The 27624-nt window shown below is 43.2% G+C and overlaps 1 protein-coding gene across 4 annotated transcripts in view; it reads right to left on the reverse strand.

The window, feature by feature from the left end:
- LOC105384578 (TATA-binding protein-associated factor 172) overlaps positions 1-27624 on the reverse strand; it is a 54716-nt gene that overhangs the window by 23654 nt on the left and 3438 nt on the right. Inside the window, exons 2-33 of one of the 4 annotated variants that reach the window (XM_048627055.1) lie at positions 26424-26471; positions 24173-24350; positions 22314-22377; positions 17007-17150; positions 16542-16696; positions 15970-16159; positions 15253-15461; positions 15051-15146; positions 14636-14812; positions 14018-14280; positions 13449-13725; positions 12995-13138; positions 12646-12799; positions 12244-12329; positions 11771-12075; positions 11571-11667; positions 11225-11257; positions 10199-10308; positions 9636-9744; positions 9001-9110; positions 8155-8282; positions 7645-7775; positions 7096-7243; positions 6335-6479; positions 5591-5681; positions 5124-5256; positions 4522-4757; positions 3992-4193; positions 2413-2708; positions 1770-1943; positions 600-770; positions 60-208 (exon numbers count right to left, since the gene is read on the reverse strand). In XM_048627055.1, the coding sequence (XP_048483012.1) occupies positions 60-208; positions 600-770; positions 1770-1943; positions 2413-2708; positions 3992-4193; positions 4522-4757; positions 5124-5256; positions 5591-5681; positions 6335-6479; positions 7096-7243; positions 7645-7775; positions 8155-8282; positions 9001-9110; positions 9636-9744; positions 10199-10308; positions 11225-11257; positions 11571-11667; positions 11771-12075; positions 12244-12329; positions 12646-12799; positions 12995-13138; positions 13449-13725; positions 14018-14280; positions 14636-14812; positions 15051-15146; positions 15253-15461; positions 15970-16159; positions 16542-16696; positions 17007-17150; positions 22314-22377; positions 24173-24350; positions 26424-26434 (4916 nt within the window). In that variant the 5' untranslated portion in view covers positions 26435-26471. Of the gene's footprint in view, positions 1-59; positions 209-599; positions 771-1769; positions 1944-2412; positions 2709-3991; positions 4194-4521; positions 4758-5123; positions 5257-5590; positions 5682-6334; positions 6480-7095; positions 7244-7644; positions 7776-8154; positions 8283-9000; positions 9111-9635; positions 9745-10198; positions 10309-10662; positions 10773-11114; positions 11258-11570; positions 11668-11770; positions 12076-12243; positions 12330-12645; positions 12800-12994; positions 13139-13448; positions 13726-14017; positions 14281-14635; positions 14813-15050; positions 15147-15252; positions 15462-15969; positions 16160-16541; positions 16697-17006; positions 17151-22313; positions 22378-23924; positions 24003-24172; positions 24351-26423; positions 26472-27624 lie in introns of those variants that run through there. The other 3 variants (XM_048627054.1, XM_048627053.1, XM_048627056.1) reach the window with 3 other exon arrangements.

Below are 27624 nucleotides of genomic sequence, written 5' to 3' on the forward strand. Positions count from 1 at the left end.
TATCTGCGAGTGGGAGGGAGACCTTTTGTCTTGAAGTCCATAAGGTAAAAACATCATACTTGAGCGCGGGCAGCTTGGCCGAGTGCTCGATGTCGTCCAGCGAGGAGCGCTGGTCGGCGAGCCTCTGGGCCACGCGCCGCGCCTCGGGGTGCGCGCTCGTCAGCACCAGCTTGGGGTGGTTGCACACGTTCTGTAGGTAGTGGAGCGCCTGGAACGGAATAAGATGTTATGAGTCTGTCAGTGTAGGTCGATCAAATTCGACACATGCAGGGTTAAGCGATGTTACAGTTCATACATCTTTTAGGTCGCAGTGGAAAATTGACGGAGCAGTTGCCCTTTACTTTTCTATAACTAAACTCATTGAACCAGTACAGTGAGTCCACTGCAGGTTAGAAGGTTGACAGATATAGGATTTCTACAAGAGCGTGTCCATCATCATCATGATGTTTGTACATCACATCACATTCTCACTATGTGGGTCCACTGGAGGTTGGTACTGTTGAAAGATTGTCATATCTAGGTTTACTACATTTCCTCACCCTGTTGTCGCTACATCAGCAACACAACAACAACCTCAAACACAAAGCAGCACATCATACCTGGAACACATGCGTTTGCTGCGCCATCCCATTAGGCATGTGCGCCTTGGAGAAGTCCTCGTACAGCTGCTTCTGCAGCGGGCTGAGCTCGCAGTAGTAGTCCTGCGTGATCTTCGGCGGTAGTTCTTTGAGCACGTCCTCCTTCACACGACGGAGGAGGAATGGTAACACCTGGAATAGAATTCAAGCGTCCAGTCGAAATTTATTAAGCATGGTAATGGAAATGCCATAGGTGCTTAAGTTATCGAGTGGAGACCAACAAATTGACAGGCAGGTCGTAAGGCCAGGTTGCTGGACGTACGGACTTACAAGTCTTAGTAAGCGGTAACTAAAGATAATTTGGCGGCATGGCCGGTCTGTTGAATGTTGCAATAGACCAATAGCGACCAAATGGTCATTTCATCATCGAGTGGATTACTTGTCTATGCAGCGCTTGGCTGGTTCTCGCCGCGAGCGTGGCAGCCTTGGCGGGCGCCTTCGGATAACAAACCATCAATTCAATGTTAACTCACACTATCCCCCAACATTAAAGCCTACCTGTCTATGCAGCGCCTGGCTGGCCCGCGCTGCGTGCGTGGCCGCCTTGGCAGGGGCCCGCGGGTCGCGCGCCGCCAGTATCGGCCGCGCGTACTCCGCGCTGAACTGCCGCTCCGTACCGAGGAGACCCGGCATCAGGAACTCGAAGAGACTACAGTTCTACCATCAGCATCAGCACATTGTAACGCGTCAATGCTGCAATTGACCTATAGCGACCGAGCAGCATAGCGCGCTCCAAGGACGTCAATTTGGTTTTGACGTATTCTACACCTATTGGACCTACCAAACATTCCACCACACACCACACCATACCACAGTTCTATCGTCAGCATCAGCAGATTGTACGCTTCAATGCTGCAATATACCAATCGCGACCAAGCAGCAAAGCGCACCAATGACGTCGACTGGTTTTGACGTATTTCACACCTATTATAGGACCTACCAAACACACGTCGTGGAGCATACTATCATCAATAGGTTACCTGTCTATAAAGCGCCTGCCAGGCCCTCGCCGCTAGCGTGACAGCCTTGACCGGCTCTAGAGAGCGCCATCAGCTGTCGAGTTGGACTGATGCATATGTGGCTTCACAACTCAATGTAAACTCACACATATCCCCCAACATTAAAGCTTACCTGTCTATGCAGCGCCTGGCTGGCCCGCGCCGCGTGCGTGACTGCCTTGGCCGGGGCCCGCGGGTCGCGCGCCGCCAGTATCGGCCGCGCGTACTCTGCGCTGAACTGCCGCTCCGTGCCGAGGAGACCCGGCATCAGGAACTCGAACAGGGACCAGAGTTCTACCACGTTGTTCTGTGGATGGGAGAAGGGGGTTGTAGCAGGAAGGATATTTATATTTAGTATCTATCTATCTATGTATTTGTGTAGATATATCAGCTGTCCGACACCCATAACACAGGTTCTGCCTAGCTTGGGGTCGGATGGCCGTGTGTGAGATGTCCCCACATATTTATTTATATTTTATTTATTGCATATTGTATTGAATTAATTGGATTCACTGTTACACTTTTTTTTATACTTTTGATTGTCTGATCCTTATGCCCGGTTAATAAAGTTTTGAAAATTAGTAAAAGATAACCAAGCCAATTTGATAACTGTTCTAGGGCTCATGCTATATTGAACAAAGTCTACACGAATAAAGAGTGTTGAAAAAGTGGTATACTAAGCCGAAAACAAAATTGGTTGATCCCCTGAGTCACATTTTGGCTGGATATATTATTTTATTAAGGAAAATCTTCTTTTTTATATTGAATTAGCTTACCTGTATAGGCGTCCCGGACAATATCAGCCTATGATTGGCTACAATCTGCTTGATAGCCTTAAACGCTTTGGTCTTCACATTCTTAATCACGTGTCCTTCGTCCAACACGCAATAGTTCCACTTGAGAGAACTGAAGAAGTCGATATCCTTTCTCACGATATCGTAGGAAGCTACTATCAGGTTGTAATGTTTCACTTGTGTGCGTAAGCGTTCGCGTTCAAATGGCGGGCCGACGTATTGAAGCGGCTTGAGGTATTTGGTGGGGATGAATTTGTTCACTTCGAACACCCAGTGGCCTGTAATCAAGGGAATAAGTTATCAAGGAAGGTTGTTTAAAAGTAATGGCTACGCTAGAAATTAACAGATATATGGCCTATTTACTACATACGAGTACTATAAAAAGAAGAAGGGTCCTTTTCGTATAGGAGAGGCTTGTACTAGTAATATGAAAAGTATAGTGCCACCACCACGATCAACTGCAGCGTCTTGCCGAGGCCCATGTCGTCATCTCACCAGAAACATAGTACGTATTGCCACAATAATAAAGCTATGAATCTGAAATGGTGGGGCTAAATCCTTCACTAACTGTGCGCTCCCTGGTTGGCACGGCGTAATCCATGATACCGCAATAATAACGCAATAAATCTAAAAATGCTAGCGCTTAATCCTTCTCTCTTAAACTGCGTACACACCGGGCCAACGAACGCCCAACGAACGACAACGGTTATCCCAACGATGGATATTTATCATACATAATACAGGGCAGATTGCAGCAACGAAGGCCAACGAAACCCGTTCGTTGGCCTTCGTTGGGCCGGTCTGTACGCAGCTTTATAGGAAACGCACCCTGGTTGGCACGGCGTAATCCATGATTCTGTCTTAACCCTGCCTGGGTTTGGTTCAATTCAGTTTCTATAATTATTATACTAACCAGTGAGCGTGGGCGGGCACACGACGAGCGAGGGCAGCGGCGCGCGGTCGGCGGCGCCGGAGCGGGCGTAGTCGCGCGCGCGCTCGTAGTGCGAGCCGGCCACCACCACGATGGACTGGAGCGTCTTGCCGAGGCCCATGTCGTCATCTCACCACAAGCATAGTAGGTATTACCGCAATAGTAAAGCTACGAATCTAAAATAGTGGCTCTAAATCCTTCCATCTTACTACCAGGGAACGCAATGAATCTAAAAATGGTGTCGCTAAATCCTTCTCTGTTGCTGTGCGTTCCCTGGTTGGCACGGCGTAATCCGTAATACTGGCTTACTCCTAGCGAGTTTAGAACATATTTTGTGTAGTATAGAGTATACTGACCTGTACCACAAGCACAGTACGTTTTAACGCAATAATAAAGCAACGGACCTAAAATTGTGCTAAATTCTTCCCTCTTACTGTGCATTCCCTGGTTGGCACGGCGTAATCCATGATACCGCAATAATAACGCAATAAATCTAAAAATGGTGGCGCTTAATACTTCTCTCTTATAGGAAACGCACCCTGGTTGGCACGGCGTAATCCGTGATACTGCCTTACTCCTAGCTGGATATAGTGCATATTTACAATTTAGTGTAACATAGAGTATACTGACCAGTAAGCGTGGGCGGGCACACGACGAGCGAGGGCAGCGGCGCGCGGTCGGCGGCGCCGGAGCGGGCGTAGTCGCGCGCGCGCTCGTAGTGCGAGCCGGCCACCACCACGATGGACTGGAGAGTCTTGCCGAGGCCCATGTCGTCGCAGAGTACCCCGTGTAATTTGTACTCGTTGAGGAAGCGCAGCCAGTTTACGCCCGCCTGTTGGGAGATAGATATTTTCTTTACTCTTTAAAATCTGCACACTGAAGTGACAGAGTGCTATATATTCGAAGAATTGTGTCCCGACGGGTAAACGATTTTTTTGCGGGACTTGACGATTAGGCAATCGTAGCGTGGGATGCCCTCCGCCTTCTGGACTGACGATCATAGACAGGTGGCCAGTAAAGGGTGGAAGAAGCAAGTGTGGAAAGCGGCACTCACTTGACCCCTAATAGGCATAAACATTTACGGAGCGCTTATGATGTCGTCCTTTTCGTGAAACAACCTGTACATAAATAAAATCATAGCTATAGTGTCACAAACAAACCTGCTGATACCCCCTAAGCTCAGCGCTGACCGCCACCGGTATCTTGTAGTCCTTTATACTCTTTGGGTTGAACAGCTGCTCTATGAACTTCTTGTCGTGCGCCCTCCTTGCTTGCAGCTCCAGCGACAGGTCGTCTGGCTCGGGCACAGCGCCATCTAGCGGCATTAGTTGAATGAGGGACGCGAAGCAGCGGGTCGCCATGACTCGCACCGGCTCGCATTGGTCACTCATGCGCCCTGGAAGTAGGTAGGTAATAGTTAAGTAGGTATGTAGCATAAGATAGAGGTAGCGTTTGTCAGGTTGCATGGGTAGTATTGGATAGTCTACTGTCTTTATTTATCTAATCGGTTGAACCGCTAACTGATCTAGGACTCCTTTCTAATCCTGTGATATTCATCACAAATACTACGCACGGTACGGTCAAGATAGCATTAATCCGTTCGCCATTTTTATAAGCAACGCGGGAAGAGCGCATTTTTATTTACATTTACATTTACAGTTGGTTGGTTGGTACATTTAGAACATAACATATCCGTTGACAAAGGAGTAGCCCAAGAATCTTGTTATAAATTATAGACACTACATAGCACAGTACTACTCACCTAACAAAGGCACAAGCAGCAACACGATATAGGGCACAGCTCTCAGTTTCAACGCCTCGACAACTCTAGCCAGGGCCTCGGCCGCACCGCAGCGCGCGCGAGCCGATTGGACGGACTCTAGGGTTGGCAGTAGCTGCAGGGAAATAGGGGTCATTTATTTTGACGCAAAAGCTTTTTATATGCTGACATTTAAAATAAATCCGCCATTCGCAAGATGGACCACCACTCAGGCTGTTTTTATGCTCTCCACAGTATACATATTGAAGATCTAAGTATATAGAGCTAAATAATTTTGTCTTTGTATTTCAAAACCTAAGTTATTGCCGGATTCTAAATAAACTTATGGATGCAATAAATGATTGAGTATTGAGAGCATTTCAGTTTTTGATAGTAAAATACTATTGCGCCTCGTGCTTTCATAACACACATAAACAATATAGGTAATTTAAACTTAAAATGCATCTTACCTCATGGACCACCACATTCATGGCTGGCGTGGGCTGCCGGCACGCGAACGCGGCCAGCGCGCGCGCAGCCATGTGCCTCACTGCTGTGAATCTGAAAAAAAACATCACACTATTACTATCATTAGGCATACCAAGTTACGTATAATCCTTTTTATCTCTGAATAGGATGTTGTACGCTGAATTTTGTTCGTTGTCCGTTGTCTTTATAAACCTAGCAGTTCAAGTTTCACTTGTTCTGTGGTGCCTAAAAATCGTTACGTAAATTGAAAATTGAGTCTTTTAGGGTTTCTTGGGAGAAGCATGAAAACCGTCGATGCTATAAACAATACCTACCTGTGTCTAGTGAGCTCGACCAGCTCCTCCGCCGCCTCCGCCTCTTGGCTGTCCAGCTCTGTGGGTACACACACACACATACCTGTGTCTAGTGAGTTCGACCAGCTCCTCCGCCGCCTCCGCCTCTTGCCTGTCCAGCTCTGTGGGTACACACACACACACACACCTGTGTCTAGTGAGCTCGACCAGCTCCTCCGCCGCCTCCTCTTGGCTGTCCAGCTCTGTGGGTACACACACACACACACCTGTGTCTAGTGAGCGCGGCCAGTGAGCTGACGCCGTGCGCGATGTGCGTCCAGAGCGTGTCGCCAACGTGCGCGCACACCACCTCGAACACTTGCAGCCGCGAGACCAGCTCCTCCGCCGCCTCCTCTTGGCTGTCCAGCTCTGTGGGTACACACACACACACACCTGTGTCTAGTGAGCGCGGCCAGTGAGCTGACGCCGTGCGCGATGTGCGTCCAGAGCGTGTCGCCAACGTGCGCGCACACCACCTCGAACACTTGCAGCCGCGAGACCAGCTCCTCCGCCGCCTCCGCCTCTTGGCTGTCCAGCTCTGTGGAACAAGTAGAATTCATTAAAAAACAGTCACTACATTTATTGCGACATGACTCACAACTGACATGTGACTTTGAGGGCAGAGAGTTAGGCCGTGTCCACTACACCAGCGGCCCGCACTAGAATTATTTACTCTATTGCGGAGAATTACGTACAAATGTCCTCCACAGACTAAATACTAGAGTATTCGTCTGTGGCGCCACCACTCCGCCAGCTGGCGTCATAGACTCAGCCTTAGACCACAGTAGTGCAGTACACTCACTCTGGTCGTCCATGACGGTGAGGAAGTGCTGGCTGATGAACTCCCACAGCCGCGGCAGGCGCGCCGGCAGCGAGGCTGGTGATGATGATGATGATGAGGAGCCAGGAGTGCAGTACACTCACCCTGGTCGTCCATGACGGTGAGGAAGGGCTGGCTGATGAACTCCCACAGCCGCGGCGCGCCGGCAGCGAGGCTGGTGATGATGATGATGAGGAGCCAGGAGTGCAGTACACTCACCCTGGTCGCCCATGACGGTGAGGAAGGGCTGGCTGATGAACTCCCACAGCCGCGGCGCGCCGGCAGCGAGGCTGGTGATGATGATGATGAGGAGCCAGGAGTGCAGTACACTCACCCTGGTCGCCCATGACGGTGAGGAAGGGCTGGCTGATGAACTCCCACAGGCGCGGCAGGCGCTCGGGAAGGGAGGCTCCGAAATGGGCTGTAAGGCTGGTCAGCGCCAGCGTGGCGCCGCGCCGCTGGATGCGGTGCTGCTTTTGGGACTGTAAGCAGGGATATTCGTTTTATTTAATTCACAAATCCACAGCACAATGTCTAGTTACAATCAGTAGTTACTATGCATAGGGCCAAGTGTACAATTTTATCAGTGCCGTTCTCGTTGTATGTAAACGACATGGTGAGCACAATACATTATGGAAACAACTTGTACTCAGTACCTACATTTTGGTGTTTGAAAGTTACTACTAGTACTACTATGAAGAAGCAGTTTTTTAATCCAGTAATCTGGCCATAGGAGTGAAATTTCCTCATGTTAATTTTTTTTAAATATAAAACTTTCAAGACCTGCGCTTAATAACCTAATGAGGCTATTCTTATGTTCTACTTTTTAATTCATACAATCACAGCGACATTGCACCACAGCAAAACCCCCTAAAGTTCATACCTCGTCTTCCATGAGCAGGGCGGCGTCGACGCCCATGTCGCTGACGGCGGGCGGGCGGCCGCGCCGCGGGGACACCTTCTCCGCCTCGCGCTGCTGCTCGTACAGCGTCAGGATGCCGCTGTACTTGTCCACTGAAAGTTTTATGACGCTGTTAGACTCAGGGGTGGGGGGTTTAGCTTGGTATTTTTACATTTACCACGACCCATCACGTGGGTCCCGGTTGCTGCTTCAGCAGCAGTCGTTAAGCCTAGTCAGAGGCCTTCGGGCAGCTTGAAAACATCTGACAGTCGGGTTGCCCACTTACTCGACAACTTCAGTGCATTGTACTCATTCAAAAACGGCTATACGGCTCGCGACCTATCACGTGAGTATAAATGTACAGCTAAAAGAGGGTGTCTCATTTGCGAGTCACCTCAGACTACCCCTTTAGCGATTACATTCGTAAACATAAATATTTATGTATGTACTCGTATGTAAATGCTATTTTAAAATTTCGAAAAATACACATACTAGCAGGTCCAGAGTGCGTGGCTTCCGCCTTGCCTTCTCCGCCGCTGTCGCCACTGCCAGAGTCTCCAGTAGAAGATTCCTCGCCCGCGTCTGTCAGATTGATGCGGGGCGTGAAGTCCGGGTCACATCTAGAATACGGTAGATTGTATTTATTGTTAAACATCCAAAAATATTTATTCGCATTACAAATTAAAGTTATAGTTGGATGGGTCCTTATTTTTGGTAGTACCTGAAGTAGACGAAAGCCGCTTCCTGATCAGCGCTGATAGTTGCATTTTAGTAACTTTTTGTTTCTGGGGGAAATGCGGGTGGAATGCCGCTCGTTGGTCTATTGCAGCAAGGACGCTGTCCTGTCCAAATCCTCTCTTTTAATGCATTCATAAATGCAACATACCCGCCATTTTTAAGAAGCACATATAGTGTGTTTGTGTCTCCCGATATTGTCATCACGGTAAAATTTTACATGTCTTACATTATCTGCAATGTAGTACACAAAGTTACCTGAGGAACGCCTTCAAGTTGACGAGTATCTTGGCGTTGGGGCAGGCGTCTCTTCGCGCGGACTGCTGCAACAGCACTCCTGAGAGTAGAGAGGAGAGATTGCACATATAGTTACCTGAGGAACGCCTTCAAGTTGACGAGTATCTTGGCGTTGGGGCAGGCGTCTCTTCGCGCGGACTGCTGCAACAGCACTCCTGAGAGTAGAGAGGAGAGATTGCACATATAGTTACCTGAGGAACGCCTTCAAGTTGACGAGTATCTTGGCGTTGGGGCAGGCGTCTCTTCGCGCGGACTGCTGCAACAGCACTCCTGAGAGTAGAGAGGAGAGATTGCACATATAGTTACCTGAGGAACGCCTTCAAGTTGACGAGTATCTTGGCGTTAGGGCTGGCGTCGCGCCGCGCGGCCTGCTGCAGCAGCACGGCCAGCGCGCCCGCCGCCTCGCGCTGCAACTCCTGAGGGTAGAGAGTGGAGAGTGTGAATAAATGTGGAAAATGGCGGCAGACGCCATGTGGTTGCAGAAGATGAGGTGTCGCAACGTCAATGATATTTTTCTATGGGATACGTAGATTGAAGCCCGATAGCCTCGGCATTATTTTCAATGTAGTATTGTTTACTCTTTGGCTGCACTCATACTCATAGAACTAAATGTCAATAGGCAGATTATACTCTGTCCATTATATTATTGGTTTTTAGACATTTGAAATCCCATACTTATTTGACGACTGCAAAGGAAAACCAACTTTACTTACCAGACATAAGGGAACGTCAAAAATACAATAACATAGTGGAAGCTCTATAGTTCCCGATTTTACCGTGAGACTCCAGTGGTGCGGATTCTACCAGTGATCCAGGCAATCTATTGTGCTATGTCCACCTAAGAGGCATGACACGTGATCTGGTACATAACTTGTGACTCGTTTCAACGAGGAGTGAGCGGCTGGCTAACTATTGGATCTACACTACAATCTTCCACAAACCTGCGAGCACTCCCGCTTGATGCTCTCCATGAGCGGGCGCGCCACGGGGTTCAGCTTCTCGGGCAGGCTGTGCAGGTGCGTCGCGGCGCCGGCCAGCGCTGCTTGCACTCTGTGGAGAGGGGTTGATGGTAAATTGATAATAGTAAAAATGAGAGTCTACGTTGGAGTGCCAGTGGGCCGGTTAAATGCGGTCATTTATGGGAAAATCTATGTTGTTGTCCCTATTATATTGAAACTAACATGACATTGATGATATCTAGGCCTATTATTATAATAAGGCACATCAATATCTCTCGTTTTTCATACATATGTAGTGCATACTTTGCGGTGGACGCAGATGTATGAAAAACAAGCTCATCTATGCGAACTAACTTAGTTTAGCCTGCAGTGGATGTTCGTCTATAAGGTGTGTCCACCGCTGTCTAGTTAGAAAATGAATATCCAACATGAGTGTAGTATGAAAGCAACTATCAGTCAGCGGTAGACAGAGTTATATAAACTGGCAGTTAGTCACGGTCGTCATGTGGATTACCTGAATATAATCTACATGGTGTTCAACTCACGAGACGTTCAAAGTGGCCTGCTCCAGTGCGCACTGGTTGACGTCGGCGTGCAGCTTCACTCTGCGCTCTTCTAGAGACGTCTGCACTCGCTTCAGCTTGATGGCCGCCACCATCGGCTTACCGACAGTTTCTATAACTCTATCTACCGATGACTGGTAGTTACTTTCATAAGATTTTGTCAGGTTATAACTTTTAGTGCCAATTTCGCCATAGTCGGTTAGATCGTAACCAGGGGAAGGTGGATCAATTCGACGTCATCTCCATATTAAATTCTTAACAGATGTGTTAAAAGTCAAGCAATAATCCCTGGTTATGCTCTAACCCACTATGGAAAAATTGGCACTTAAAGTATCAAAACAGTATGAAAGTAACTACCAGTCATCGGTAGATAAAGTTATAGAAACTGGCAGTTAGTTACGGTCGTCATGTGATGATCACCTGAAGATACATGGTGTTCAACTCACGAGACATTCAAAGTGGCCTGCTCGAGCGCGCACTGGTTGACGTCGGCGTGCAGCTTCACCCGGCGCTCCTCCAGAGACGTCTGCACTCGCCTCAGCTTGATGGCCGCCACCATCGGCTTGCTGCCAATTTCTACATTTAACTCTATCTACCGATGACTGGTAGTTACTTTCATACGATTTTGACAGGTTGTAACTTTTAGGCCCTGTTTCACAATGTCTGGTCAGTGGCGTGTATACATGCTGTCACTCTCTGTTATTATTTTTTTGACAGTGACAGCATTTATTTTATCTCACAGGTAGCCTAACACTAACCAGACATTGTGAAACAGGGCCTTAATGTGTGAAAATAGTATGAAAGTAACTACCAGTCAGCGGTAGATAGAGTTAAAGAAACTGGCAGTTAGTCACGGTCGTCATGTGGATCACCTGAAGATACATGGTGTTCAACTCACGAGACGTTCAAAGTGGCCTGCTCCATGGCGCACTGGTTGACGTCGGCGTGCAGCTTCACCCGGCGCTCCTCCAGAGACGTCTGCACGCGCTTCAGCTTGATGGCCGCCACCATCGGCTTGGTCACGGTCGTCATGTGGATCACCTGAGGATAGTGAGTACTGAGTACATAGTTGCAGTTCCATTGTAACTCTTGATACGCTTGAGGTAAGCATGTTGGTTTAGCTTTGTAACTGATATTCTAACACAAATATGTAGATATAGCATTATTCTATCCCCCTTATTCATAGAAATATTATAGGTCTTTTTTTCTGTCAAAGAACAATTTGTCCTTTGACAGAGAGGGACAAAACAGTTCAATAGCTAACACGTCCTATAACTTTTCTACGAATAAGGGGGTATAGTAATCACATTGTTTTTACAATTCTATACTACAAATATGTATCAGTTGAACTTACTTGTTCTAGCCTCAAAATATTGTTAAATTCTTCACCGTCAACCGGTAATTTGTAGTGTTTCATCATTGCTAATAAATCTCGAGCCTCTTGAAGGATTCTGTCAAGAAACATTTTTAATCAATATCGTTCTAACATTAACATTCAATTATTCATAAAAAAATACTTCTCTATACGTATAACAAACCTTACAAAACACATACCTATTACAATTTAACGCCACCTCGTCATAATACAGCGCTTGGTTCAACGCCGCATGCAGCGTATTCACCAGCAGGGGCGGAGCTAATCTCGATATAGCCATCTCTTTCGCGCTATCCTCGTTACTACTGCCTTCTTTGTCACTCTGTGACGACGCGCTGCCATTGGTCGAGGCTCCGTTGGTGAGATTGGCTAAGCTTGGAGGGAACATGTTCTCTTTGAGGGTGTGTCTCGCCCAGGACGATATGACTAGACTGGCTACGAGCCTTTGGAGGGCACTTCCTGAGCGGAGGTATACTATTAAAACCTGCAAATAACAAAACAAACACCCTGTTATTTAGTGATCGATGTATTTGGCTACAATACTGGTTCGATTATTAGCTGATGCTGAAATTATAGCTTTGTTATACATTCTAATTATTAATTAGATTAAGTAAATGTGTAATAAAAGTGTATTTGAGGGTAATTAGCATACCTTAACATAACAATCGATGGGACTTTCGTCTTCAGACTTGTACTCTATGCCCGGCGCTGGTTGCACCAAGTAACAGGAGAGATAACCTGCGGATAACGATATAAATTAAAGTGGTAAAAAAACCAGTACAGATAACTATTTTTACATTCAGTTACTTAGAAAAAAAAAGGGCAGCTGCACAAGTAGCTACACTCCTCTACCTTGTCAAATCAAAGGTCACAACACACAAGAACCAGGCGTTTGAGAGTCGAGAACGTGTAGTTACGCAGCAGTAGTGTTTGTCAGGGTACAAAAGTGCAGCTAACTGTACTAAGCCTACAGTTAATAAGTGAGCACGCTCTCCGCGCCGCCCAGGTACAGCTTGGCCGTGGGACGCCCCTCGGGCCGGCGTGGGACACCTACCTAGCACGTCGGCGGCGGTGCAGCGCGCGCGCGTGACGTTGCGCTCGCGCACGGCGGCGGGCTGGCTCTCCGCGCCGCCCAGGTACAGCTTGGCCGTGGGACGCACCTCGGGCGGCAGCGCGTCGCCTTGAAGAGTGGGACGCACTCGACGCTCCTGAGAAATAACAGACGGTTGTTTATTTGATTTCACATTTAATAAAATATCAAAAAAACTGTACTAATCCATCGCATAGTAAATATTGACTCCACTGTCGAACGGCTCCTACGCTGACAGCACCTTTGCAAGACTTTTATACTACTTGGTAGTAGCTAGTTCACCCCCCCTCCTAGCTAGTGCTAGTGCGTGTACCTTGGTGGGGGGCTGCAGCAGCAGGTCCGTGTCGACGGCGATGCGCGCCGGCTGCATGGCGAGGCACAGCCAGCGCGCCAGCATGGGGCACGCGGCTAGCAGCGCCGTGCCTAACGGCGCGTGCCGGACCAAGTTCATCCACACCTGGGAAGAAGAATCGGTAAAATGTATGGGTATCCTGTGGCCCTGTGAAACGCAGATCGGCATAGGGTTGGGAATATTTGGGTGATAAAGTGGCTGTACAAATGGTAACTACGGAGTTTAACTGATCAGTTTTCTATATAAGTTAGTACACGCAGCAAAACGCAGCCCAAGTTTCTCTTTAATATCGGCAAATAGAGGCAGCATGTTTGCAACTCAGGGAAATGTCATACGCATTTAAAACATGAAACATTTCTAAAAAGTCATCATTTATAAAATGGCTATAACTTCCTTATAGCGAATCATTACTTACTTGGACAGCTATATCCTGAATGTCATGCACGTGTTCAAACAGGATCCTCTGGTAGATATATCTCATGGCTTCTTGCAGCAGCTCCGGCGTCCACACGAGGTACTCCACGCCATTCTCGGCCGTATTCTCTGCGGGTTGAGGTTGTGTTTCCTTTGGCTCGGTGACTAGAGGGCGTGTGAGCGTGCGCAGCGTCTGTAAGGTCGCTTTTCGCACGGAACTTGTGGAGTGGTCGAGGTACGGCCACATTCGAGGCAGCACGTCTGCTAGATCTATTGGGCTGTGGACAAAGTACTTATCTGAGTAGGTACACCCAGTTGAAGAGGTTCATGAGAGTGGTTTGTGTTTTGTGTTTGTGTAAGGACTGATAAATGCTAGCGACGGTGAAATGTCGGTTAACTTTTTTTTGGATCGTGTTTATTAAAAAAATATATCTCCACTGCATGTCGTGCAAACACTATGCTCACTCGACCCGCTTTCCGGACTTGTATCGCATGTATGTTTTTTTTTTCATGACATAAAATTTTAAGTTATAAAGCGAAGAAAAACTATAATGTGAAAGCAAAACTTACTGCAACTGCTTAGCGGCTTGTGGATGCGTCATCAGGGCGGCCAACAGAGCCATATAAGAGTTAGCCGGCGACGCCAAATCATCTTGCTCATGCAGCAACTGCCAGAGTCTGTTCACGACGTCTTTGAGCGCGTTCGGCCGGGCTTCGGCTAACGCAGCCGCGGCCGGGACCAGCGCGCCGGCCGCCACGGCCGAAACGTCTTCGGCCATGTCGCCTAGACCGGTGATTAGGTGTTCTAGCGCGCCGCTTTCGAGCGCTATTTCCTGTGAGAAAACAAGGTTTTATTTATTGTTGGGTTCCGTCAAAGAGAATTTCCAATACGTATGACCATGCTTCAAGGTTGCCTGTTCAGATATCGCTCATAGAGATAAGGACGCCTATTGTGGATTGTTTCTATTCTATAAGCATGTTTTTAAAATGTAGTGACGGAAAAGAAGATGATTATTGAAAATCTGCCAAGATGTTCTGGCAAATTAAAGTCACAGTAGGAAGACATGTTAAGCTACCCCTTTCGGCTAACACCCCACTTTTGCAACACCCTATAGTCAGCTTAAAGCCACCCCTTTCAGCCAACACCAGCACTTTCACAACATTACACGCTCAACAGCCAACACCCACCTGTCTAGCAGCGATGAGGTACTTGAACCCGAGCAGCGCGCCGTGGCGGGCCTCCCACTGCCAGTGCCGGCTGAGCTGCGACAGCAGGCGCGCGCAGTGGGACACCCTCCCCGCGCGCAGCTTGGACAGGGCCACGCCGAGGGTTTGTGCGCAGGTTTCCCGGACTGGGGCTACCACCTGGATGGTAAGAGAGGAATTTTATCAGTGATCGCCAACACTCCAACAACTCATAAGACATCAGGATGAACATTTCGCTTTAAAATAAAATTTAAATGCAAATTTTTCCTGTAAATAAACGCTCTGATATCTTCTGCAATGTTATTTGAGATGTATACAGGAAGCTCTCATGGGATAGAAAAACTACCAAGAACCACAGGAAAACTTTTAACAAACACGATAATATGTGATATTTTACCTGGTCAGATACAAAGTCTCCGAATCGATCGAGCGCCAGCACACAGATAAGCCTCAATGCTAAATCCTCCAGCCATTCTTGATGGTGCTCCTCCATCTGAAAAACAAATTAGAAGAAATATAAGCATATATCTCGACTAAATCTTAATTCTTTAGGCGTTCAGTTTAGACGCGGGTGTACTAAATAAATTATTAATATTCACCTGTTCTGCGTCATCCCCTGCCTTACACCCGGCGCTCCGACAGACATTAGCTCTCAGCAGTTCCCTCAGTGCACTCGCCGCCCCGTGTCTTGCCTCCCAGGCTCCACTGAACAGTGCCCCTTGGAGTGCTAGACTGAAGCTTTCAAGAGGCCACGAGGGCGCCGAGCCCCACGTGCCATCGCAGTCGGGGGTCGGGGCTGATGGGTCCGCTGCGGAGTGAGAGGGATGGAATGTTAGGTTAGAATCAGACAGACGGCACCACAACAATCGCATGAAGTTCCATCAGCAACTGCATGCAGTCGATATCATGACTGCAAAATGTCGACTATATAACTGCATGCAGTTGAATATAGCAACTCCACGTAGTCTGTGTGTCTGTGGTCAGCCTTAGATGGAAAATGAGGTGTGTGTTTTAAATATGTGCTGTTTGTTTGAAATGTGTTTGTAAATAGCCGCTAACGGACAAATTGTAAAGCGACTCGTCTTTCCGCGTGTCTCCCGACACAACAGTAGGTAGTCGCGGGAAATGTCAAGGGAGGTGGGGCAACTACACGCAAAAAGCTAAATATGCATGTGTATCGCTGGAATAGTGACAACAGTCAAAGTCATATTACATACCTTCGGGGCCACAACTCCACATAGTCGCTTTCTTCCCTACTAACTACTCTGAAACCGACCGTGTGTCTGAAAACTTCTATTTAACTATTTACTACCCACCTAAGAAGTCATCCTGTATCTCCAGCTTCAGCTTCTTCCTGTCAGGCGGAGGCGGGGTGTCTTCCGCCTCCCGTGACTTCTGCTTGCTGAGCGCCGCCTGCCGCGCCCGCCGCTTCGCCACGTTCATCTCTCGAGAGCTTAGAGGCTTGCAGCACGGGGTGGACACTAGCTCTTGCACTGGGATGGATCTCTGTGGAGAAGGTATTAAACATGTTAGCATGAAATACAAAAACCGTCAGAATGACTTGGCCAGGGCATGTTTCATTTATGAATAGAATATCCGCCGACCAGCATGGAACGCACCAAACAAACATTATCAGTTTTAATAAATTCGACCACTCCAAGAGGACCTAAAGTTTCTGCGCATTGGTTACACGTTAAATGATCTTATTTGACGGCATCAGCAATGTGTAAAAAGTACAAATCACAATGTGCAGCATTGTATATCTAAGCCCGAAAATGAAATCAGAATAAAAAAAATCGCGTTCAGCTGTCCTGTCAGATGTCTTACCCCGTGATACAGTATAGTCGCTCCTTTGTATCTGACAGATATAACAATGTATATATCTTACCCGCACAGGTTCCTTGGTGGTCTGTGGTGTAACAGGACAGCACAAGTCTTCATTAGTGTACACGCCGCTGAGGTCCACGCCGAGCGACGACGCCACGTCCAGCCCGAGCCGGGCGTTCAGCTGCTGACGCTGCTTCGCTAGCCGCTCTTTTGTATCTGTAATAATGAATACATTATAATCATTTAGTTAGCTCGGCAGTGAGGCTCTTTGGTGAGCAAGGGTAAGAGTTAGGGCTGTTCTATCTACATGGTCGGTTCTGCATTCATAGAAGCGTTAAACTATCAACCACTTTCATGGCAATATTTTTTTAAGGTTTTTAAATTACTTACACTATACTTACTACAAATAGATTACGTTTGATATGTTATGGTATGTTGCAACGGACAGTTTTTATATTTGTACATTTCAAGTCAATGCATTATTATTATGCATGTCATATTTACATAAATATAACGAAACCTTTACCTGCAGCAGTCAAAGACTCCTCGTCCAGATCATATTCGTGTCCTTCAGACCCCATGAGATGGGCGCCATTTTGTAAAACCCGCTCGATGTCGAACGTCTCGCAGCGCAGCCGCGCGCACGGCTCCTCTGGCTCTGCTTTCTCCTCTGTGGGGAAAAAATATGGTTATGTTTTGTTGGTGTTATTTAATTCAAAATATTGGTCCCTGAATAGCTACAGAAATATATTATAGTATAGGTTTTACTGCTAAACGTTATAGTTTTATACGTTAGCAGATTAATTGTATAAATTTATTATGTAATTTTAACAATAGTTGATCAATTAATAAGGAAACAAAATTTTCTTATGCATAAGTTAAAGTCAAATTTAGTATCCGTCGTTGGTTTAACTGATGGAGAATATTTCAGTGACGTAGTATGTAAATGGCATTCAAATCGATGTACCCATGCTTCGCTCTCTTTAACATAATAATAAGTGTGCAGATAATAATTTATTTTTGCACATCCGCCCAGGCTGAACACTGAACAATTGGGTATTCAATGAACAGTTTTAATACGAAACATTGCGATAACTTTTGTGCCCTATTAGTCATACGCAAAATACTGAAACTGTTCTGAATGTTACAACCTTCGCAACTTTGCTATAATAGAAGGGATTAGTGAATAGTAATGAGAATATTACTATCTGACAATATATCATACAATCTATTTAATGGCCTTTGCCTTGCAGTAAGACACAAACAGCAACTACTTAAAAAGTACATAACTAGTCCGGCTATCTATGTATTTTAATAAATCTTTGCAATCAATTTGAATGACTATGATATCCGTGTACAACTGGTACAGCAATAACTTAAATTGGGATCGGGGATGTGATGGCAGGATATGCCACGCATGCCCTGGATTGGCCTAGATAAGAATTGGCACAGGATGGAGATCAGTTAATACAGTGCATACAAGTACATTAGGTCGTATTAGGCAATCACAATGATGAGCCTCTTCCATGACGGGTATCGCTGGTGGGGTTGGGTTAGTGAGTAGGTGTACTTTGTATCACTATGGCATAAAAATACTTCCTGTTACTACGACTTTTAGGGGGTGTATCATAGAAATAATACTCTATATATGGCTTTAGTCATTCATGTGGACCATTTAACAACATTATGCTGAATATTGCTTAAAAATACAAAGAGAGATAACTAATCCTGCTTAATAATGCTTTTATGGTAGTTGGTTTCGACTGATAGGTGATAGATAAGAAACTGGTTACTTGGAGCAGGTATCTTGTATCAATGTTTATTTGTTAGTGTCGTAATGTTATGGTACATATTAATATTGCCGTAACAAAGCATTTACAGTGAAACCTGGTTAAGTGAGACTTCAAGGGTCCTGCAATATCGTTTCACTTATAGAGGTATTCCACTTACCCAGTGTTTCAGATATACATGTATAAATAAATATCTGTCTCATTTACAGAGGGTTCCATTAATAGAGGTGAGAATACGGGTTATTTCAGATATACAGGTGCGATCATTAAATAAAATTAATTTAATATATAATTTTTATTCATTTATTAAAATTCAGCACAAACTTCTAAATTTCTTCTCGTGTCTTCCCACTTTCATAAACGGATATTAAATTCAGTTTTTCACGTAATGATAACGATTGCGCGTGTTTTGAAACTATACAAGGCCAGAACGCAGAGGGTGGGACTGCTCACGTATAGTTTCAAATTAAAACGGTGCCATAATTTACTTGAAAGTATACAAGGCCATTACGCACTAATCGCGTATATTTTCAAGTAAGTTGGGCCAAAATTATGGCTTGAAAATATACTGCAGCAGTTACCCCTGCGTACTAATCGTGTATATTTTCAAGTGCCAAGCGGCAATGCAAGCACTTGAAACTATACGTGATTAGTTACCAGGTAGCCCTTTTGAATTGTTGCTCTCTCTTTCTTTCATGCGAAATAGTAATAAGTCTATTGCTTTTTAAACATTGCCTCATCATTCCGCACTTGGCATTGTTTTCGTAACGTGTTTTTTGTTTACATCGTACAGTTAAAAAGTAAATTGATTTAAATTAAACTGTTCTTAATAGTAAAAATAATCTCAGAAGAGGGTGTAGAACAATTCATAAAAGACAATTACGGTGAATTCAAAACTTGATGAAAAATATGTCTGTAATAGGTCTATAGGGTAATACCTACTACACTCACGAGCAATGAATAAGTCCAAGTAGCAAAAAGTCAACACCAAATGACCCAATTTTTTAAAACATTACGTTTTTAGTTGGTTATAAATTTTGATGCGCTGTTAAATGTAGGTACTTTAATATTGCCGACGGCGTCATTAAACTAGTTTTTCCGTTCAGGAGCTATATCGACACTGGGACTGTTTTATTGCTCGTGAGTGTCGTAGGTATTACTCTTAATTCATATAAGAAATAATAAGATATTAGTATTCTTACTTGCAAGTATGATTGCTATAAATATCAATTTATCAATCAAATTAGAGCTTTTTCATCTTTATTTATTAACATTCTATAGGTATGACAGGCAAAACAAGTAAATTGTAGTCATGTAAATTTACCGAAATAGTTAAGTAAATCAGCATGTAGGTATAATTTATATGCGACAAGTACGCCAATCAAGCAATGTGCGTAATAGCAATGTATATTTTCAAGAACGATTCAGTAAATCCCAACTTGAAAGTATACGCGACTAGTACGCACAAATCGTGTATATTTTCAAGTAAAATAATATATTTTTTCACTTGAAACTATACAGTGCTAGTACACTATGGGTGCGTTCTGGCCTTGTATAGTTTCAAAACACGCAACGATTGCAGCTTTTGCTTTTGGCATTTTTCAAATTTAAACATCTGTATGATAGTAAAGCAAAACTTAAACTGAAGGTAATTGATTAATAAATACATTGAACTGAACTGAACTGAAGCTCAAAATTTGTACTTAAGTACTTGGAATTACGTGTGGAATTTGTGGGTAGAATAAGAATGAGTAAAACCAACAATGTTATCTCAGTTACAGAGGTTTATGCATATAAAATTTACTCGCTGTCTCAGTTATAGAGGTAACCATGATGATAAATCGAAAGAACAAATCCCAGATATAGAGGTTTGCCTCGTCCCACTAACAGAGGTAATTCAGTGCCAAAGTGTTGGGACCTCAGCATGAGTTCCAGCTATGGAGGTTTCTCACTTATCCAGGTCCCACTTAACCAGGTTTCACTGTATTTGCATACCACATTGTCTAAGCAAATTTAACAGCCCAAAGTTGGGATAGATGCCCATAAATCAAATATAATTTGTACAGCGGTCGTTGACTGCGATTACCTATGCCTTTACTTCATAATGGATCTATCTATCTTGGAGCCACGCATCATACAATCCAATTATCCATAAGTGGGCTCATTGTACCAATTTATTGATTGACACAAGGTCGGCTCTCACAATCTCGTGTGCTAAAATTGAACGTGTCAACTACAAAGACGGTCCTCCAACGTAAGATGAGTTATTTTATTTTTATTTTATTTATTAGGACAAACAACAGTAATAAACTTTACAAAACATAAATTAAAAACAAGTAATACATAGTAAGCTTATTACCCTAAACGTTTACCACTAAGACACATATTTATATTGAAAAAAGTTCGTGATACCAAAAAATAAAAATAATTATGAGTATATTATAACTAACATATCCTTAACTTAACAATATATGCTTGGATATTTCCTTTTTAAACATAGTTTTTTTGTTCTTAAATATGTCTATCGACAGGAACCTCTCGTTGTGTGATTGACATATTCGATGTATGGGTGCTCGAAGACCAGAATTAGTGCGTGCTCGAGACACATAGAATAATTTACAAGGACGGCGTGGCGTTGTTGTATGGGGAGCTAGGTAGTTAATTTCATTTACCAGTTCTGAACAATCGTAATGGTTGTTGCAAATATTATATAAAATTAATTCATCTGCTATTACACGTCTAGAAGCTAAACTAGGTATATTATATAAAGACATCAGGTTTTCATAGCTCATTTTGGACCGAGTAAGTCGGTAATGGATCGATTTGAGGGCTTTTTTTTGTATACTTTCTAGTTTGTTTATGTAGACGGCATAGAAAGGGTTCCATATAATGGAAGCATACTCCAGTTGAGATCTCACTAACGTTTTGTAGAGAGTCATGTAAGTAAGTTTGTTATTGAAACATTTACTAACACGCAGTATGAAGCCGAGCATCTGGTAAGCTTTCGTACAAATTTTCTCTATGTGCTCGTCGAAAACGAGTTTTTCGTCGAAAAGTACGCCCAAATCTCGAATACTGGAAACCCTCTCTAGTTCTTGACCACCAATATTGTATGATTGGAGTATCCTATTTCTATTGCGCGTAAAAGTAATTTGTTTGCACTTACTATGAGCAAGCTGTAGTTTGTTGGCTAGGCAGAACTCGTGGAATCTTTTTAGATCTTGTTGTAATAAAGTACAATCTTCTTCACAGTAAATTTTTTTGAAAATTTTTAAGTCGTCGGCAAACATTAATATTTGACAATGTTCGAAACAATGACTAATTCTATTAATAAAAAGTGTGTACTGAAGGGGACCTAGTATTGAGCCTTGAACTACACCAGATGATACTAGTTTTTTTTCAGAATGATATCCATTAATTGTAACTATCTGGAATCTGTCCCGTAGATAAGACCCGAACCACTTAAGAAGGTTTCCATTTATGCCATTATATGCTAACTGTTCAAGCAATAAAACATGATCCACTTTGTCAAAGGCTTTTTGGAAATCGGTGTAGATCACGTCTACTTGAACTCCCTCATCCATGGCTTTAAACAGAAAGTTCGAGTATAGAGTTAGGTTGGTTATTGTTGACTTGTTTTTCATGAATCCGTGCTGTTCTTTAGCAATATTGCACCTTACTTGCATGTAAAGAGATTCATGAACAAGTGACTCGAAAATCTTAGGTATTACAGAAAGGACAGATATGGGTCTGTAATACATTGAGTTTTAAAAGAAGAATATGGTATGTAAATATCAGGTTTAACTACCGTTTTATTATTATTATTATTAAATTCTTTATTGCACATAAATTAATTTGTACATAGGCGAACTTAATGCTAAAAGCATTCTCTTCCAGTTAACCTTGGGCGTTGTGGAGAAAATGATAGGTGTTGCGAAAGACAATGAGAACATTTTATATTAAAATTCACACTATTTCTCCTACTAATTTTGTTCTAATGTTTTAGTCTTTGTTACGTTTTTTGTCTGGAATGTGTAGCTTACCTTTTATTCCTAGTAACGGTGGTGGTTTCCATTCTGGTACGTTCTCTAGTATTGCCTCAACCGCCTGCAAATAAATAAAAAGTTTTCAATAAGTTTAGTGCAATTTCAAGATTACTTACGTCAGTTCCCTACTTCCTTACCGTATCGTATATAATACTTGAAGAGCAATTTCAATGGTTCTGTTTTCCGTACAATATATCCGATCTTTAATTTGTTTAATCAGCTTCGATAACATTCGGCTACATTGTTTAAATCTGTCTGAGGTCTGAGGCGCAACCAGGAAAGCTGTTCAAATTCATTAGTATATCATACATAATGTTCAGAACACATGACTTAGTATTCAAAAATGTAATAGTAAAATATGTAATACACTTATCAGTTCGTCGAAGTATTAAAAAAACCGTAGAAGATTAAGAAAAACATAGGTAGCTACTGCTTTTTATTTATACCTTTACTTATTTGACTTTATGTAGTGTCTATAGGTATACTTTGTTCTCCTTGATTGATGTATCGTGCCGCTTCACTAACTCGATTACAGCCGACCCAGTTCAAGTGTCTATTGCTCGTAATGCAAAATCTCTACTTTACTACTATAAATAACCAACACTACCTATCGATAGATGATATTAATTCAAAAATTATTGTTTAAGTTCGAAGTAAGTTACCTATAAATTTTCTGCTGTGTTGGAAACCGATTAGAATTCGCTGCACTTATGGGTCATTGGCTTATTTTACGATAAGGAATAAGTACTTTTCTAAAACAATCATTTTCCGCCTTTTGTTTCTATGACGACTGAACATTGCATCAACTGTAGCCACCGTCCAGCAGGTGAAGAGCTCGATTCAATTTTCGGCTAGGGTATTTTCTTCTCTTTATCTCGTAGGGCGTTCATTTTACATTAGCGAGAGTGTTTGTGATTTATATGAAAACATTGGATTAAATCTGGATAGTTTCATAAACTAACATGGTTATACCGGGCGCGAACGTGCCTCCAATAATAAATAAACCTCAAGTAGTTACAGCTATGTATAACGTATACATATTCGTACCATATATAGCACGTGGCAAATATTGATAGAAAAATATTTGGTTCAGTAAAATATAACTTTAGAGGGATGCACAGATTAAACATTAGTTACTACGTACGTAAGTAGAGGTTCAAAGCTTCATATGAGTAATATGTACTTAAGCCGAAAGTGAAACGGAATAGAGCTTTCCCGAATGAAGTTGACTGCGTTCTTAGTAAACCAAATACCTATTCGCTGATGCTTGACCAGATTCGCAGGCACAGCAGACTTAGTCTTAGGCTGCGTCCCCAGTAAGCAAACGGGTCACTCCATGGGGTGCGCGCTGAACCTCGCCCAGCTAAATGCCCGCCTTTGGGTATCCGTTCAACTTAGCAGAGACCCTAAAATTAGGTTCCCACGGCCTGTGATATAACAGGGCCAGGCAGGAACGCATCACGCCTGCAGATGTTGGCGCCCTTTGTTGTTGACATCAGGCCACCACAGGCCAAATCGGATGCGACGGTCCATGACCTGTCGGTCTATCCTGGCGCGGACTGTGAGAAATCAGACCGTGGGAAGCCGGCTTAGGATGACGCTACATACCTGAGCAGCGGCCACGCGGGTGTCCCACGCGGGAGACTTGAGGTGCTTCATGAGGGGCTAGCAGCCGGTGCAGCTCCTTACCCAGCTACATGCTTGCCTCTGGGTATCCTCTCAACCTATCTGAGCGTCTGACTATAGTCCAGCAGTAGTGTCTATCATCGAAACGCTAACAACTGATGTGACATGCCTTAACTCTAGTCCAGATCTATGTAGAACCGCAGACACGCCAAGCCGTCGACACAACATACCTGAGCAGCAGCCACGCGGGTGTCCCACGCGGGAGACTTGAGGTGCTTCATGAGGCGCGCCAGCAGCCGGTGCAGTTCCTCGGGGTGCGCGCGCTGCACCTCCCCCAGCTGCCGCGCCGCCGCGCGCCGCGTGCCCGCGCCCGACCCCGCCTCCAGCAGCACGAACAGCCGGTCCAGACTGCGGGACGAGCGAAGGTTAAAGATTTTTATTAGCGTATATGTAAATTGTTGTTCTGTGTAAGTGGTGTATTCGTGTAGCTCTAAATAAATGTATTTTGTTTCTTTCTTTCAAAGAAAGAAATAAATAGATTTTTATTTGTCTCAATAACACACAGAAAAATAATAACAAAAACTACACTCCCGTGCAAAGAAACAGTTCCACTCACAAAATGCAGACACCAAATGGCCCCAATTTTTTTTACATTTAATAGGAAATTTAAACAAAATATTTATGTTTTTAGTTGGTTATATTCTTATATTCTGATGCACCGTTAAATGTACTTAAATATTGCAAAAGGCGTCATGTCATTAAGTTAGTGATATCCGTTTTGCTGTAATTTAAATATTTTGTAATGGAACTTTTTCAATGCTCGTGAGTGTAATAATACTTGGAGACAAAAAGGGGCAGACTCAGCATTTGCTGCGAGCTGCAGGGCAGCAATGCAACGCTGTTCAGCCTGTCCCTGTGCATGTTGGTACTTACATTAAGCAAGGTTAGCAGGGAGATAATGATTTTACCAATAAGGGGAGGTAATTTAGCCATATAAATATCTCAAAAACTGAACAGCATAATAAAGATGTCACACTCATACGCTCGTTCTCATATACCGAAGGCCAAATATATGACTTCTTACGAGGCTTTCCTACCCTTCGACTAGCAATATTCTTCATAAAGCAATAAATAATGGAGAATTCATTGCATTGGGCATCCGCATTGTAGCGTCCGCTCTTCCGGTCCCGATTTATAAACGCTTAAAAGCTTCTCCACGATTCTCTAAAATGTGGCCTTCAACATTTCAGTTTCCGATGTCAGATTGGAACATAGAAGAAATGCCATAACGGCACTATTCCGGCGATATCGTGCCATATGTTCAGATATACCTATGACCTCTAAGGGCTATATAGTGGTAAGGGTCATTATCTTTAGTTACTCGGTACTTGGGTTCAACCAATCTAATCAGCGATAATTGGCCTCAATTCAGAGTAATACAACTATACTGGCTATCGGTAACTAATACTATTACTTATCCTAACTAATATTATAAATTCGAAAGTAACTGTTTCTGTCTGTTACTCTTTCACGCCAAAACTGACCCTGAGAAAGAACATAGGCTACTTTTTATCCCGGAATTACCACGGGAAAACTTTTAAAGGCGAAGTGAATCTCGCGGGAACAGCTAGTTCACTATAAATGAAGTTTAACACCTAATAGGTCTAGTTAATATCTTAATATCATAGCATCGCACTCTTCAGCCCATCTAGGTTTCATACCAGTATCAAACCCACCAGAACATAGAAGATAAGGCTGTCCTGCAACTTATTTTTCTACCGCGGTACGGTAACCTTATTCTGAGTCCAATCACCTTCAGAGACACTCCATACATTCCCTTCGGAGCTTCAAGTTGGTTTTGCATAGAGTTGAAAATTCGCGTCTGGCGAAAGTTAATAAATCGTTTTTAGGGTACTGTATTAGATTTTATAATAAGCTTCCAACAGAAGTTGCTCAAATGCCAGAGAATAAGTTTAAGTGTTACATTAAGGAGAAACTCAGTAAAAAAGCTTATTATAAAATTGATGATTACTTAGAGGACGTTAATGCATGGCTGTGATAAGTAGTTAGCTCTGCTCATATTATTATAATAGTTATTATTAAGCTTATATGTATTGTATACCAACTAGTTTTAAGTCTTTTTTTGAAAAGATGGCTCAGGAGTTTCTTGCCTCCGTTCTTCTCCTTAGACAGAAAGAGCCCCCCCTTATCCGAACGGAGAGTAATTGTAAAAATTGACGTTCATCAGAAAATTTTATATTTGTACGATGAATAAAAATTTTTGACTTTGACTTTGAAATCCAAATGTGAACTTTCCACAGTTTTTGTAATTTCGCAAAATGATGAATTTATTGCCATAAGGAGAAGGCGGGAGCCGGGTGTAGAGTGGCGTGACAAGAGGCATTATGCAATAGCCAGTGGGAATACTGTAGAGGTAGGCAGGGGACCAGGGTGATTCATTACTTGATTACAAAAACTTACCGTGATGTCATTTTGGGGCGTTCCTTTTCAATTTCCGGAAAATTCCGCCTGAAACAAGGAAAGACAGCTTTAATATCGAGCTACAATCCATATTATAGAACAACCTATTGTTAAAATCGCTTTTAGTGATAAGACCGCCAATTTTTGTACCTATCCTATACATATACAGGGTTATTGGTAAGTAGACCGGATCCTTTCAGGAGGTGATAGAGGAAGGCATTTCCAGTCGATTGAACCCTATAATGCATTATCCGAAACTTAACCATTTCTAAGATATTTAATATTTAAGTTTTTTTAATTTTTTTGCCAAAATTTTATGTTTAAAACCGAAAATAAAAAAAAATTGCCATAATCCAATATTTTTTTGGTTGTTTTGCATAAGTAATACCTTAATAAACTAATGAAATTAATCAAATGTGCATTATTCGACTTAAATTAGACACAATACCTCATAATAGTTAAAACATTTTAAAAAAATATTCAAAACGATAAAACAAATAAATTAAATTAAAACAGAATTTCATATGTCATTTTTTTGTGCACTTCAGCTTAAAAACATTGTCATCTTATAAGTTTTCAAATAATATATTTCAATATCAAATCGATTGTGGTATCACCAAGATATGGCCAAAACAACCAGCACAGGCGGACAAAATTCAACAAGAAAACTAAAAAAAATTGCTTAATTTAAAGGTAAAAAGTATGATTGTTTTCAGTCCTGTTGACTTTAGTATGAAAACCCATGTTGAGTTTTCTCCGCTTTCTCGCTTTGTTTTGGCCATATTTTGGTGATGCCTTAATCGATTTGATATTGAATTATCTTATTTGAAAGCTTATTAGTTAACAATGTTTTTAAGCTGAAGTGCTGAAGTTATTTTCGGTTTTAAGCATAAAATTTTGGCAAAAAATTTAAAAAAACTTAAATATTAAATATCTTAGAAATGGTTAAGTTTCGGATAATGCATTATAGGGTTCAATCGACTGGAAATGCCTTCCTCTATCACCTCCTGAAAGGATCCGGTCTACTTACCAATAACCCTGTATACATAATATAATGTGTTAGTAAATTTTGTTGTGTGTGTTAACAAATAAATAATATTCTATCATCTATCTACTGAATGAAGAAACCTGCTACATATTCTATTCTGAAGAGCAGCGAAGTTTCTTTACCTACATGGCTCTCCGGAGTAGAACCTCGATA

The sequence above is a fragment of the Plutella xylostella genome, chromosome 17 (genome assembly GCF_932276165.1).
Source record: "Plutella xylostella chromosome 17, ilPluXylo3.1, whole genome shotgun sequence".
In the NCBI taxonomy this organism is placed as follows: Eukaryota; Metazoa; Arthropoda; class Insecta; order Lepidoptera; family Plutellidae; genus Plutella; species Plutella xylostella.